At 49.0% G+C, this 15,260-nt stretch overlaps 6 protein-coding genes across 6 annotated transcripts; 4 read left to right on the top strand and 2 right to left on the bottom strand.

Annotated features, from left to right (window-relative positions):
- Positions 1 to 323: 323 nt before the first annotated feature.
- On the bottom strand, positions 324 to 2,017 carry ARB_01660 (uncharacterized protein; the record flags this gene model as incomplete). The annotated part of the gene is made up of 3 exons (XM_003012106.1): positions 324 to 1,424; positions 1,526 to 1,657; positions 1,820 to 2,017. The coding sequence occupies 3 exons, from the start codon at positions 2,015 to 2,017 to the stop codon at positions 324 to 326; spliced, it is 1,431 nt and encodes a 476-aa protein (XP_003012152.1).
- Positions 2,018 to 2,833: 816 nt separating this feature from the next.
- Positions 2,834 to 3,513, top strand: ARB_01659 (uncharacterized protein; the record flags this gene model as incomplete). Its single annotated transcript, XM_003012105.1, has 3 exons — positions 2,834 to 2,992; positions 3,135 to 3,287; positions 3,310 to 3,513. The coding sequence occupies 3 exons, from the start codon at positions 2,834 to 2,836 to the stop codon at positions 3,511 to 3,513; spliced, it is 516 nt and encodes a 171-aa protein (XP_003012151.1).
- Positions 3,514 to 6,220: 2,707 nt separating this feature from the next.
- Positions 6,221 to 7,258, top strand: ARB_01658 (dihydrodipicolinate synthetase family protein; the record flags this gene model as incomplete). The annotated part of the gene is made up of 1 exon (XM_003012104.1): positions 6,221 to 7,258. One exon carries the CDS (start codon positions 6,221 to 6,223, stop codon positions 7,256 to 7,258), a length of 1,038 nt encoding a protein of 345 aa, XP_003012150.1.
- Positions 7,259 to 9,979: 2,721 nt separating this feature from the next.
- ARB_01657 (MFS transporter, putative) lies at positions 9,980 to 11,727 on the top strand (the record flags this gene model as incomplete). The annotated part of the gene is made up of 2 exons (XM_003012103.1): positions 9,980 to 10,331; positions 10,406 to 11,727. 2 exons carry the CDS (start codon positions 9,980 to 9,982, stop codon positions 11,725 to 11,727), a joined length of 1,674 nt encoding a protein of 557 aa, XP_003012149.1.
- Positions 11,728 to 12,179: 452 nt separating this feature from the next.
- ARB_01656 (uncharacterized protein) lies at positions 12,180 to 12,989 on the top strand (the record flags this gene model as incomplete). The annotated part of the gene is made up of 1 exon (XM_003012102.1): positions 12,180 to 12,989. The coding sequence occupies one exon, from the start codon at positions 12,180 to 12,182 to the stop codon at positions 12,987 to 12,989; it is 810 nt and encodes a 269-aa protein (XP_003012148.1).
- A 161-nt stretch (positions 12,990 to 13,150) lies between these two features.
- ARB_01655 (uncharacterized protein) lies at positions 13,151 to 14,590 on the bottom strand (the record flags this gene model as incomplete). The annotated part of the gene is made up of 5 exons (XM_003012101.1): positions 13,151 to 13,170; positions 13,295 to 13,901; positions 14,055 to 14,199; positions 14,259 to 14,302; positions 14,417 to 14,590. The coding sequence occupies 5 exons, from the start codon at positions 14,588 to 14,590 to the stop codon at positions 13,151 to 13,153; spliced, it is 990 nt and encodes a 329-aa protein (XP_003012147.1).
- Positions 14,591 to 15,260: the final 670 nt, after the last annotated feature.

The raw sequence follows: 15,260 nt of genomic DNA, 5'->3' as shown, positions 1-15,260 counted from the left end.
TTGACATTATTTCTGCTGCGAGCTTCCTTGATTAGGGTTGGAATGACAGCGATATGACGACAGCTAACTGAGTCAATCATGTGTAACGAGTCACAACAGGTAGTCGGTTTCCATTATGTTCCCTTTATCTAAGAAAGACAAAAAAAAAAGTAGTTATATTGATAGCTGATCTTATATTGCTCCTGTGGTTTTGATGCACCTTGCCGTCGCCACATCTTAGGTATAGAGCGCGGGATTTAATGCAGTACGAAAAGCCCCCAGCCTATATAATAATAGCATGCATGTACATACATACCGCCTACACGTATGCCCGTGAGTGTCATCTACCACCCTCTCCAGCTCTGCCAAACATCAACTATGCGATCCTTCTCGCTTCCCTGGGCTGTCGAATCAACAACAAGCACATAAGTGAACCCTGCAAGGCAAATGCAACAATGATTCGGCCAGATGCGCAGTTTCTCACCAATTCGCAAAGGCCGCATGTTCTGTCGTGATCCATGCCAGCGCAAAATTCCGTGCTCCTGGCTTACACGATCCAGCACCCATCCCGTTTTGTCTCCGTCTGGATTATAAAAGCCGACTCCTTCATCCGCTGCTGGTGCTGCGTCATTAGCTTGCTGCTGCTGCTGCTGCTCACGCCAGGGTGTGACTACACCCCAACCCTCGTAGCTACGACACGGTTCCCGTCCTATAGCCAGTGAACCACATGCCACAAGCGCTTCCGGGTGTTCGCGGTGCATGTACAATGATCCCACTTCCGCAAGAACAGTAAGCGCCAGGTCATCGAATGATAGATGTGAGCTGTTCGGCCGCGCACGGGCGGCTAACTGCTGCATGTCCAACGTCACGTACGCACCCGCGTGCAGTTCAACGTCATACGTTTGCTTGGTCTGGTCAATGAGTTCCTTGGCCTTGTCTGCTCCTGGAAGAGAAAGGGTCCCGTGTCCCGTCAGGTTTTGTGCTGCGGTTGTGCTGGGCGTTGCGCCGACGGAGAGAATGAAGCGTCGTTGAGAGTAGTTTGTCTCCCCGTCAAAAGGGGTAGGCGGCGGGATGGCTGAAGCACGATCTGCAGCCAGTTTGCATCCTTCTATCTCGACGCGAAGGTAGTCCATTGCCTCTGATGGGTTATTGGAGCCATAGCTGTGCCCCATGTGAGAGTAGAAGCCGCGAAGGGTGAAAAGATGCGGTTCCTTGCCTTCTAAGGCGTAGAGTTCACTGACAATAGCATTGAATTGGGCACTGCTGTAAGTCACGCCAGCGCGACCGTAGCCGGTATCCAGCTTAATGAAGACGCCCAACCTCTTCCCACATAGGGCATGATAGCGGGACAGAAACGGAATGACCTCAACACTGTCCACCAGGCAAGTCACTGCTCCATGGCCGAGGGCCTTGCCCAGTTCAGCTAAGCGAGGGAAGCATGACGGCTGAACGGGAAGACCGTAGATTAACTATGTTGACATATTAGCTAACTAGTTTTGTATTACCTTAAAGCCCCCTTCATCCTTTATAAGGGAAGTTAACATACATCTACTTTCCGCCCTTTTGTTTGACATTCTTTCATGAACGGAACCAGCTGCTCAGCTTCTACCAAGGTGGATGCCACCAGCCGTACCGTATCTGATTTCTCACCAACTTGGAAGCGGGTGAGTTCGGTTGTCTATCAGCATGTCAGTCAGTTGGACGTCACGGAAACGGCCCCCACTATACTGATTGCTGGTATACGTATGTATACTTCACCATCATATACACATATATATCATGATTGAATATACACTTATGTTAGACACAAATAGGGGGATGATTGGGGATGTAACGGCACCTTATGTGTCTTGACATGCGCCCTAAAGTCCACGTCCAAAGCGAGGGCCGCATCAAGCATCATCTGGCAGTTCCGGCGTGCCACCTCACGGTCGATAACTGGTTTGGGACCGTCAACATCTTGCAACATACGACCAACGTACAAGGCCTTGAGGTCAGTCACCTCGGCAGTCGGTTGATAAGCGATGTTCAACGTCATCGTGTGGGTTGTTTTTTTCGGGGGGCTATATGCCTCGTTTTCTCCTGACACGGAGGGTATGCTGGTTGTTACCTTCTTAGGGATGGATATCTGATTCCCAGCGGTCGTGTTCTCGCACGGCTCTGACGTGGCCTCAGGCTCTCTCAAGTCCGCCTACCTGGCCGCTGATGTATGTATCAAATATGTGGACCAGACGATGTATATTCGCCCTTAACCCCGCCCGCTCCGTCGACGGTTGCTTGCACCCCCGGCGTGATGTCCGCAGGCCAACGTCAACCTGAAAAACAAAAGAAACAGAAAAAGAAAAAAAAAACAAGAGACAACCCTGTAATGCTGGGTAGTTTATCAGGCTTGGACGGGCGGTTTGCTGTAAGACGGTTAGCTCGTTGCTCTGGTACCTGGCGGCGGAGAACGAACCTGACAGCCCCTTTGGCCTCGTTGGTCAGCTAATTAACTAGTTGTTGCGAAAGGTGACAAAGACGATGCAACATCGCACGTCCGGATATTCGTCTTAGCCAGCAGGTCCATGCAAGGCGTCCTGCAGGGCGACTGGGTATGTCGGCTTTTCTCCTGCTGCTGCTATTGACAAGGTGAGGCTGCGTGGAGTCGCGATGAAGTCAGGCCGACGTCGTTTGGTCGTTTCCGCGATGCGCTGGCTGACTAACCAGTTAGACTTAGGTAGGTTAGGTAGTGAAGTTAGTTAGCCGGGCGGGCAACGACATCTCATCCTCCACGCCGCGACGCAGTAGTTACCTGGCCAGCTGCAGCAGCAGACAACGAGAGCGACAGTGAGAGGACAGCAGGAAACCAGCGAAGATGTCTGCCAAAAGGGCTGTGTTCACGGACAAGGCGCCCGCGCCGCTGCCGGTGTTCTCGCAGGCCATCGTCCACAACGGCATTGTTTACTGCTCCGGCCAGGTTGGAACCGATCCGGCTACCCGTGAGCTGGTCGAAGGGACCGTCAAGGATCGCACTGTACGTGTTTGCTCCCTCCCTCGCTGCTGAAAAGTGGCCGGTCATCCAGTAATATGGGCTGGAGAGGCGGCGGGACTGGGACGATGGTGGACTGGACTGACACCGCATGGCCATTGACGATGTACTTACATGCCGCAAACAGGCCCAGATATTCCGCAACATCACCGCTGTGCTGGAGGCTGCAGGGTCGAGCCTGGAGAAGCTGCTCAAGGTCAATATCTTTCTTACCAACATGGATGACTTCGCCGCGGTCAACGAGGTCTACGCGCAGGTCCTTAACTTTGAGCCCAAGCCGGTAAACGACCTTATTTCTCCAGCTTCGTCCATTCGTCGTCGTCTTCTTCTTCTTCTTCTTCCTTTTTTTTTTTTTTTTTTTTTTTGTCTCTTTTCTTTTTAGAGCTGCCTGTCTAGATGCCACTGGCCAGTCACTGACCCCTTCAACACAGGTCCGAACATGTGTTGCAGTTAAAACCCTTCCACGAAACACTGATGTCGAGATTGAGTGTTCGGCTTATATCTAAATAACTAGCCTTAGTTATATTCACCCCCTTTCTCCCATTCTCAACTGGGGAGTAGGATAAGGGGCTCAAGTACAAATGTATTTAGCTAGTCAGCAATAAAGAAAAACGATTAAGCGTGCGTTGTCCTGCTTGTCAGACATGAACCGGAACAGAAGCAATATCTCACTAACTTCCACGTGGAAAAATAGCAAAGAAATAGAAAAAAATAAAGAGGCAAAACCAACGACGAGGGTAAAAAAAAAAGAAAAGGAAAAAGGAAATACAGAAAAGAAAAGGAAGAAAATCTGGTTTAAAAAGAAAAAGAAAGTCAAGGAGGAGTGGAATAAGCCAACGCCTTTCTTACATCGTTCTAGACATATCCTTTGACGTCAACAGAAATGCCTCTCAGCCACCAATTTCGCCTCCAACTGGGCGGTCAAAGACATCTCCCCATCCACGAATCGTCACCCCCCCAAGCGGCCCGTCCGGCTGCTCAGCTGCCCTAAGGAAGAAAAACACGGTAAATCGGGCCCTGGGCAAAGAGGCAACAAGCCAGATGGTGCCAGATATGTAGGCTGGGAGGCAGACACCCCTGCAGGACCCTCTGATCTTACTCCTCACTCTGCTCATCATCCTTCTCATCCGTATCTCAGCTCTCAGAGTGAAGCGTTAAGTACGATGTGATCACCCAACGCTAATTCTCCCAACACCCACGATCCATGCCTGATGCAATGCCCTTGAAAGAAGGAAAAGAAACGAAAGAACAAGCAAGAAGAAGAAAAGAAAGAAAGGAAAGGGAAAGAAGAAAAAAAAAAAAAAAAGGAAACGAAGAAGACAGCAATTCCCCGAGAGCCCCATCCCTGACCCATCGTGAAAAGTACTTTGTATACATCGCATCCCACGCTCATGGGTTGGATGCACTGATGTCCTAATCTGGAGTATCTCCGGAGAATCCTTCATTGATACCATCCATTTCTTTCTAGAATTCTTTCTCGTCCGTTCTTCTCCTGCGCCAGCTTCTTAGCTGGACAAGCCCCTTCCGTGCAATAATACTTATTAGCTAACCAGATTCTTCAGCAACCACTAAAAAGGGGAAAAAAGAAAGAAGATACGGGAACCAAAGATCCTTAACCGAGGTCCTTGATAACTAACAGGACTATCACTTTAACTAACTATAGTTTTATGGAGCCGTTGTTTGTCATGCATCGTGGAACAATCGCAACCGAGAGACCCCCTCCCTGTCAACCTGATAGATTGAGATGTACTCCGTACGGAGTATGTATACGGAGTACCCTACCCGATAGTTAACCTGAAGACGCCCTGATGGTATCATGCCATGGGGGTCTCCGACCCTCTCAGGGCGGCTGGAAAAAGCAAAGACAATTAGCAAAAATAGAGGGCGGATCTGAAAATAGCCGTTTCAAGCTCATTTCCTCGTTTGCTCCAACGAATTAGACATCGGGTTTCGTCTCTCTCCTGTTGTTCTCCCTTGACGATTATATTAGTATTACCTCGATGACAACCTGAGGCTTTTCTCCACGGTGTATCTGTTTGTCTTTTTTTTTTTTTTTTTTTTTTTTTTTTTTTTTTTTTTTTTTTTTTATTTCTCGTTCTCATTCTCTGATTCTGGCTCCTGGCTCCTTTCTTTTTTATCTTGTCCATCTTGTCCGCCCAGATCTTGCAGTGCAAAAAGCTAACTCGGAATCCTGTAACTAGGAACTGCCCGGGAAAAAGGGGCGAGGCAAAGAAACAGCAATAATAATGTCAACAAACGTCCAACTGCTGTGACTCCGACTTCTCCGACATGCAAAAAATGGACCCGTCTCCAGTGGCCATGGGCTGTGATAGCCCCCAACAAACACACACTGGCTGGCACGGAGTACCCAAAAGGAGTACCCACAAGCCGCGCGCACCCCACGGACGCTCCGTATATACGGGAGGTCCTCAAGCATGTAGCTTTTACACAAAAATAATATATTTGATAAACCACAACCATGCCAATCAACCGGATCGTGAGCTAAGGTTGGCCGTGACAAGCATGGCCTTCCACGCTATCCTTTCACCGATATTTTGGCCTTGTGATTCGCTTCAAGCCTTTCCCTGACTTTGATTCTTTTCTTCTTCGTCTTTTTTTTTTTTTTTTTTCCCACCCTCTTTTATTTTATTTTATTTTTTAGCTCTGTCCCTCGTTTTCGGGTCCCATGGTTGGGCATGATAATCTGTCATAACATGTAGGGTCCGGCAGCTCTCCGCAATCCACGCCTCGAACGCCGAGCTTGATTAGTTCCCTTCCAACAGTTTTGGATTCCCGAGACCTTTGACCCTTTTTCCTTTTTATTCTCTCCCTTTTCTTCCTTCAGGGTTGTTGCCATGCGCGCAGAGTGGATGCATATATAACCAGGGGATATATCTTGATCCTTTTTCCTTTTTTGTTCCCTATCACTATTCCCTTCATCTATACAAGCTCCTTCGCTCAACTTTCTTTGACAATTTTTACTCCTTGTTGCAACGGTTGATATATGACCGGTTGGCGTCACGGTTGACGGCTCCGGCTCCTTTTGATACCTTCCCCGATTCCCTCAAGCACGCAGCATTATTGCCCAACCCTTTTAGTTGTATTTCGATTGTCATTGTCCCTCCATCCATAAGTATAAAAATTTGTACCCGTGTTCAAGTTTGGATGCCGTCAACGCTACCCTCTGTCTCGTCCCCTTCATCCTTACCAACAATGCCTCCGATGCATAACGGCGACGACGTCATGGACCGGAGTAGCCTGCAGCCAGTCACTAAGGGGATCCGCACCCTCATTCCTGGCTTCTACGTCCCAACAGTTTGCTTCTTTGATCCTAGCACTGAGGACATAGACCTCTCTGCAACAGCAAAGCATGCAGTAAGACTGGCTGAGTCTGGCGTGACGGGCATTACCGTCCACGGCTCTAACGGTGAGGCCATACATCTGTCCCCCGAGGAGCGGAGATTGGTCACAGAAAATACCCGCCAGGCTCTTGACAGCGCAGGCTACACTAGCATGCCACTAATGGTTGGCTGCAGTGCCCAGTCGACGCGCGAAACCATCCAGCTCTGTTGCGATGCATATGCAAGCGGGGGGGACTTTGCCCTTGTACTTGCTCCCTCGTATTACCGGGGATTGTTCGCGGTCGATACGATTATGCAATTCTTCACAGATGTAGCTGACGCCTCTCCCGTCCCGATCGTGATATACAACTACCCTGTTGCCGCTTCGGGGCTTGATCTGGACTCGGACACCATCATCGCTCTTAGCAAGCATCCCAATATCGTGGGGTGTAAGTTTACCTGCGGAAACACGGGCAAGCTCAACCGCGTTGCCACAGCCCAGCGAGCAATGCACAAGAGCACTAAAATGGCTAGTATCAACAATGGCAATGCCAGCAGCAACACATTCCTCTGCTTTGGAGGATCCGGCGACTTTACGCTCCAGACCATGATCGGCGGGGGGTCCGGAATCATCGGGGGAATTGCGAACCTAGCACCCAAGACATGCATGCTGCTGCTGAGCCTGTATGCTGATGGCAAGATGGATGAGGCCCGTGAGGTGCAGGATATCCTGTCCAGAGGCGACTGGGCTGCTATCAAGAGCGGCGTGGTCGGCATCAAGTCAGCAATGCAGTCGCACTTTGGATATGGAGGATATGCGAGACGCCCTCTCCCACGGCCAACAAAAGAGACCAGGGACGCGTATAGCGCACAGTTCAAGGAGCTAGTTGACTTTGAGAGGGCGTTGTAGCTGTACATTCCGCCGCTTTCCCTGGTCGATATCAACCTCTACTAACGATCTATGACCTCTGTTTTGTCTTTCCTTGGTCTTTCTTTTCTTTTCTGGGCCTTTGTTGTTTCACATCCCTTCCCCCCCCCCCCCCCCCCCCCTTTTTTTTAAATACCTGTTTCCTCTCTTTGAGTTGGCTTTCTGGTGTTTTTGTCTGGTGTCTGGTTCGATATGCCTGGTTTTGGAGCGATAGCTAGCAACTTGTTAATAGACTTCATCTCTAACTTCCCCCTTTTAAATTTTTTTCCCGGTAACGAGCGAGTGATTCTCCATGTCCACAGCTCGAAACTAAGTCTTTTGGTCCCCCACGCTATGCTCGGAGGACTCTCACGCTCAGCCGCTCTACTTGCTTGTCGTTAAACGATGTAACAAAAGCCACATAAAACTCAATATCCAGCCTGAGGGAAACAAAGTTTGCTGGGAAACCCGCAGCTATGGCTCTGTCCCGCGTTGTGTGGGGGTCGACCTTTAAAAGAAAAAAAAATCGCAGTAGGACGCAGTGGAGGTAAAAAAGGGGCCCAGAAGTTGATGCAGAGCTCAGCTCAGCGCGGCGCAGGGGGGTTTGAACGGAGGAGACATGGAGAAGCGAAGGGGGCCAGGCTTTGGCGAACCTGCAGCAGCGGTGGCAGTGGCAGCAACCAGCTGGATTAGGCTGGGGCAGACATCAACCAGAGAGAAGCTAGGCGAGAAGCAGACAAAGAGGAGGCAGAGGTGACGGACAAATGCATATCCGCAAGTTATCCTACCTAATGCATGAGATCTGCTGTATCCGGAGCAGTCACAGCGGCCTTCTACGAGACTCGGTCACCCAAGCAGGCTGCAGCAGGTTTCTCTTGCGTCAGACCAGATGCAGATGACTATGAAGGGGGTGGGAGGGGACCCTTATATCAGGCGCAGGATGTTACTGTCATACTCAAGGGAGAGCCGTGGACCTGGTCGTTAGGCATTAGGTTGAGAGGCAGTGAAGTGAGCTTTGCATGGATACGGACAAGGGGCTATATGCCAGGTGGCCAGCGGGTACCTCTACCTCGAGGAAACATGCATATACATAATAATAACGACAGGCCCCAGTGCTAGGGAACCAGGATACACAGAGCACGCAGGATGCACTGCACGAACATCTGCAGGCATCGGCAGCAATGCTCGACAGTAGCAATGGGATAACTATAAATACAATACTCCGTACTCTACATGTCCTTGGGTTTTGACAGTTATCTATGGCTTCTCCCTTCTCAAGTTAACCAGCACACATATAACTAGTTAATGACTAACGTGCATTTCCTATAGGCCGAGCCCCGAAGACCCTTTTCCCGAGGTCGTTAGCATAATGCATGAGAAGCCCTTGTCTGGCTCCCATGCACTTAAAAGCAGTTATATACTAACTGCATAATAATGTACGATGCGTTCTCATACCTTATGGTAGCTGCAGCTGTGGACTATCAGTCCCATACCACTCTTCAGGAGCAAAAAACCTGTCTGGTTTTCCTGCTGGCGAGGTCGTCGATCATGTAGGTTGATGGCACAGCCAACGATGCCAAGTAGTTACTGTGAATATGGACCTGTAAACGCAGCTTGCAACAGCAAAACATCGACATACCTCTATACCCTGGTCCCCGAAACGGCTGACCGGCTAACCCTTAAATCGATCCCAGTGTCCTGTCTATCTTTGGTACACGCTTTTTCGGCCACATACGCTGATCACAATCAATAAAAGCTTAATATTCTTGCATCATGGGGTAAAAGAGGACACTCAGATGCTGAGAGAGGCTGGTGCTCAAGTGTTACCTTGTCTTCTTGGAGGGAGTGGCATATGCATCCCATAGCCACAGGCAGGCAAATGGGATATCGTTTGCGTGATTGAACCATCAAAATGCTATAGCCCGAAAACGGGTAAGTGTCCTGCCGTCCATGGAGGCTTTGTGACTGCCCAAGCATCACGGAAAAAGAATATACTCGGTCTCGGCCATGGCTCGCAATGCAGTATGCCTGGGTCTGGCGTTAGGAACTTGTTCTTAAGCACCGGCATACCCTGGGTATTGGGAGATAGTCAGGACTAAGCATACGATTGGCCTGGTTTGAAATAGCCGTGCTACCTCTTAAGCTTGAAGCGAGACATTTAATATATCGGACATATTCTAATTTCAGAAATTTGCGTTATCTTCTAGTGTTCAGCCTTTTATAGTAAATCTAGTTGATCTGTGGCATTTTGATATTTATAAATCATTATGATTATATATTCCAGGGTCTCCAGGAATTTAAGGGGCGCTCCATTAATTAGTTCCCTCCATAGGGTCATGGATTTATCTTCCAGTTTCTGTTCCCATTCTACCTTCATGGACATTCAGGGATGGCCATCACAGGAAGGAAAACTAACTGGGAGAATAGACCTTGACAGAGAGGCCGCTACATAGATAGTTTATGCTATCTTGCATAATGACGTCTGACAGTCAGAGATAATGAACCATGGATCATGTCATGACTGAAATATTAGCTGTGTCTCCCTACAACTGCATGATAGGCAATGGGGTGGTGTCAAGCTTCTTCAGTGGGCACCTCTCCTTTCTTTGACCAAAAACAGACACTCTGGTCTATCAGGCTTCCTCACCAAGCCACCTCTCACCCCCTCCCCCTTCCCCTCTCGATATATCATTTTATCTACGTTATTTGAATTGAGCGACGCCAATGGCTGATACCATCTTACCCAGACACAGCCCCAGAGCAGATATTGAGTTGGCCAACGACAGCCACCCTGAGAAAAGCTGTGAGACCCCAGCCAAGGATGGTCAAGAACCGGCTGCAGTTGATGATGGCAATGATGGGGATGATGCAATGGTCCAAGATGTTGAATACGAAGAAGAGAGGATACTCTGTTCTCGGCTAGATATTCGGCTTCTGCCTGTGCTGGCGGTGATGTGTATGTTTGCTGTTCCATCTGCTTCCTCTGCTGACAGGGGCCGACTGACCGGGGCAGATCTTTTCAATGCACTGGACAAAGCAAACATTGGAAATGCGCAAACCAAGGGGCTCAGCGAGGGTACATATTTACTATTGGCAGCAGCAGTACTTATTTTATTACTCTCAGAGCTAACTCCGTCGAGATTTTGATAGACCTCGGTTTCGCAGATGGAGAATACAACCTATTGCTGTCAATATTCTTCATTCCCTATGTGATCTTTGCGCCTTCAATCGCCATGATAGGCAAGAAGTACGGTCCCGCTCGCGTTTTGCCAATATGCATGTTCTGTTTTGGATCTCTGACGCTTCTCTCTGCCGCCGTCCACAACTTCGGCGGCTTGTTTGCAATTCGTTGGCTATTAGGGATGGCTGAATCAGCCTTTCTCCCGTTGGTAATTTATTACCTTACCACCTTCTACCGGCGAGGAGAGCTAGCACGGCGTCTTGCCATCTTTTATGCTGCATCGAATATTGCAAGCGCATTTTCCGGTTTGGTCGCGTTTGCAGTCTTCCAACTCCCCAGCACAAGACTGGAAGGGTGGCGTTACCTTTTTCTTATTGAGGGGGCATGCACAGTATGCTTCTCTATATTTGCATTCTGGTATCTTCCTCACACGCCAGCGCAGGCAAGGTTTCTCACTGCGCAGGAAAAAATACTTGCATTCCACCGGATACAGGTTGATTCGTCTTCTGTTGTCAATGAAAAATTTTCTTTCAGGGATGCACTCGGAGTATTCAAACAGCCGACTTCATACTGCTTTATCCTGATTGAGATTTGCCTCGGCGTTCCTTTGCAGTCTGTTGCCTTGTTTTTGCCCCAGATCATACAGCGGCTAGGTTACGGAACAGTTAAGACAAACCTATATACCGTTGCACCAAACTGTACCGGGGCAATCATGCTCCTCATCCTGGCGTTTAGCTCAGATGCCACCAGACTGCGCTCGCCATTCATTGTTTTGGGATTCCTCCTTAGCTTCAGCGGGTTTATGATCTATGCCTCGATCGACGATATCAAGAACAACATACGACTCGCATACTTCGGCGCATTCCTGATGACATGGGGCACATCTGCACCCTCAGTGCTGCTAAGCACATGGTACAACAACAATGTTGCTCACGAGGGACGTCGTATCCTTCTCACATCTGTGGGTGTTCCGATGGCCAATCTCATGGGGTTAGTGAGCAGCAACATCTTCCGCGGGAAGGACAGCCCAAAATTCGAGCCGGCATTGATCATCACCGCCATCTTTGGTGCAACCGGTGCGTGCCTTACCCTCCTTCTCGGCCTCTATATGGCATGGGATAATCGGCGACGTAACCGCCGAGCAGGAGTCAAAATGTCGGCGACGGACGTCCCAACCAAGAGATTGCGAGACGGACCAGCAGTGCAAGAGTTTCGGGGCAACCCTCGATCTGGTCTCAGGCGTCAAACATCCTTCCTGACTCCTTGTCTTTCTCGTATTTTGACGCCTTGAAGTTGAAATTGCCAAAGTAGAAAGTTAACGAAAAAGAAAAGAAAAAAACCAATTAAAGCCCTTCATGTCATGTGATATCGCGTTCTCTTCGCGTTCCACTTTTTGCTCCTTTCGGCCACGTCAGTTTCTGCAGGGAAAACAGGCAAGGAAGCGAGACGAAAAAGCGATGGGCGGGAAAGAAATGCGAGGGAGAAAGGATACGACTTGCCGTGTTCCGGTACTGTGGAGGCTGAGTGAGTCACATCGATGGTGTATTGTGGCAGATATATCAAATGGGATGTCAGATGAGAGAGCCGGCGATGAAGCTGCCATGGACATAAATAGGCCCATCGTCCTTCACCTTCAAGATAAAGAGGGTTTCTTCTCCCAGTTCGACAGACAGGAACTATTTAGTCGAGCTGGTATCGAAAGTGGCTCGGAAATAAAGCATTATCACATCACTCCCCGCAGACATGTCCCAGAACGACCATGCACGCTTCCTCCGTAGCCTTCACAGGAAAGGCAACCCTCTTGTTCTTTGCAATGTATATGACGGCCGAACCGCAGACATTGTCCTTAGCCACAAAGGAAGCAATGGTGAACACTCGGCCAAAGCCTTAGCCACCAGCAGTTTTGCTGTTGCAGCAGTACACGGGAAGCCAGACGAGGAACTTGAACCGGAGATGCTTGCCATGGCGGCCAAAGATATAGTTGGTGTAATCAACCGCCACGTATCAGCTAGAAACAACAGCGAACCCATCCCGCTTTCCATTGACATGCGTGACGGATGGGGAGACCGACTCGAGGAGACCATCACTTCACTGATTGAAGCTGGCGTGGTGGGATGTAACCTGGAAGACGAAGATAATGAAACTGGAAAATGCATGCCTTTACCCCAAGCTGTGGACCGTATTAAAAGAGTCATGGCCAAAGCAGCTGAGCTTGGGGTCCCTGATTTCGTTATCAATGCACGAACAGACGTCTTGGGGCACGGTGGGACAATAGAAGAAGCTATTTCAAGGGGTAAGGCCTTCATGGAGGCTGGTGCCTTTTGTATCTTCATTTGGGGCGGTAACCATGGACGTGGAGTGTCTAAGGAGGAAGGGCAGATGTGCGTTAATGCATTTGATGGACTTTGGAATGCAAGGTTGAAGACAGGGCCGGGCTACTTGACCGTGAAAGAGCTAACTGATATGGGTGTTAGAAGGATCAGCCTGGGAAAGGAATTGGGTGACATTGCAATGGAAGCATATCGTGCCGCCGTGGAGAAGGTTTTGGCTTGAGAAGAATTTTTTCGACTAAAGAATAATGGATAGCTACTGGTTGTACGTTATTTGTGTAGTAGGGCTGTGCGACAGTCTCAAAGTGAAAATAGGGACCTGAAAATAGTCCTGTGACAGTCGCCGGATTTACTATATTATCTGCAAAACATCCAATGTACTAGTTAGTCCTTCTTAGGCGGGACTAAAAGATAGCTGTTGAATTCGGCCTGGTACCCACTCCGGCTATATATCACCAATGGTTAGCCTGAAGGAATTATTCTAGATGTAAAAAGGAGTAAATAAATAAAATTGTGCGTGTAACTCACCTGGGACGTTGAACGGCGCACTTGTCAAGAAGAAAAACCAACGGCCTGTCTCACTGCATTTCTTCGCAAGCCTCTCGAGATCCCACATCTCACCAAGTGGCATCCCCCACAGGGCAAGGATGTATTCATGCAGATAGTACGATACAGGGGTTGGCCAGCGCTCAAATGCCGGTGCATCCCCAGCAACAGCCGCAAAGTAACAATCATGCAGCCAGTCGAGCATATCATCTTCTTGTGCAACACCAGCATACTTTTGTCCATCGTCAGGTCCGGCTGAGTGTGGCCGGAGAGCAAGATCCTTGCGCTCTTTGGGGCTGCGTTCGTGGTAGCTTTCAACCCATCCTGATCGGATCAGTAGGATATCGCCGACTTTTATATCTCCGCCTTGGGCTTCTGGTCTGATATCGATGCCTTGGGCTTTCCCACACTTGACCAGCTCTTCGTATGTAATTGCATGTGCGCTATAAGGGTCGTAGTCAATCCCGTTGGCTTTTGCATAGGATCGATAATCGAGTAGGACTCCTCGACCAGCAATACCGTGCTCGGCCCAGTGATGAATACTGCATTTATTGCTAGCATTTGGTCCTACTATGTCTTCCCCTTTTGCCTGTTTGTAGAGATTAGTGGTTACATAGCCAATGTATAGTTCGCAGAGAGGACGCTTACGCCGTTATAAAAACTGGCGGAGGCCAGGTGAGCAAACTGTCGACGAAAGAACTCGTTAGATCAGAACTTCATATGTAAGGAGACTAATTCACACGTGTCGAAATCCATCCCACTGCGTTCCACACTGGGTATTAAATTCATATAAATCGTCGTAGGCGATTCCTTCAACAATCGGCTTGATAGTATGGACGAACTTCTCTCGGGCAAAGCCTGGAGTCTCTGGGACATTGAAGGGCAAACTATTCTACAGCATTAGTTCAATTTTTTCCCCCACATATTCTGTGCTGCAGGTACTCACTCTAGAGGAATAAGTTCTCCGGTTTTGATCTCAGCAGAAGCGGTCTTGACGCGAGCCGGAGTGAGCAGATTCAATCTCCCAATCTACGATGACAGTCAGTTTTAGTAGTTAACCAATCAACTAGTTATAGAAAGAGTAACTAATGATGGTACACATACGTTATCGTCTTTACCCCAAACCCAGGCAGCACCCTTGGGAGCTCCGGGTATATCGGGTAGATCTTTGCGGGTGGGGAATTTGGTATTTTCTGGATCCCAAGGCAATTCGTTTGGAGATTTCCAGCCCGATGCCATAACGCCAGCTACGTGAGATACTCTTTCACGAACGGACATGGAGAGGCAGCCGGGTTTCTTTTACTTTGTTTCATTTAAAATCCAACGACTGCGGAATAGAAAGGTGGCCAAAAAGTGGGTGCCTGGAGCTTGATATAAAAAGCTGCTGCTCGGCCCTCGGCTGTCTCCGTGGTGAATACCCGAAGACAACGGCATAGCGGTTCTCAGATAATAACAATAACAATAACAATAACAATAATACGCATCATTAATAGACCAGGCCAGGTGGAGTCCATTTGCCACTTTTTGTGCGTTAGTTAACAGGCGAGCAAGACACGCTGGAACGGAGGAGTTATGCGCTATATCAGAACGAAAAAGACGCGCATATCACCACTGGATCTTCAGGAATCACTGGCTGGCTGGTCCAATGCACCAGCTGCCGATTAACCTGCAAGGCCCCCTGCCTTGTGTGATGCCAGGGTGGTAAAGATGAAGATCCACAGATTCCCAGTTGGTGATCCAACCTCCAAGTCTAGTCATGGGATTTGCGCAGCCTTCATGGTCTGCACAGGAATTTCGCGACTCGTTCGCTCCATGGCTAGACATCACCCACTAGTTAGTCAACTAAGCGGCTATGTGCTATGGATCCATGGCCCATGCATGCATAAAGCCAAGCGTCGAGTGGAGCGTCTCCTTTGCATCAAAGACGCAATAACTAACTAGTTAGTTA

Source organism: Trichophyton benhamiae, assembly GCF_000151125.1.
Source record: "Trichophyton benhamiae CBS 112371 chromosome Unknown contig01094.0, whole genome shotgun sequence".
Taxonomy (NCBI): domain Eukaryota; kingdom Fungi; phylum Ascomycota; class Eurotiomycetes; order Onygenales; family Arthrodermataceae; genus Trichophyton; species Trichophyton benhamiae.
The sequence above is the reverse complement of the archived record's forward strand: the minus strand, read 5'-3'. Positions and strand labels throughout refer to the sequence as shown.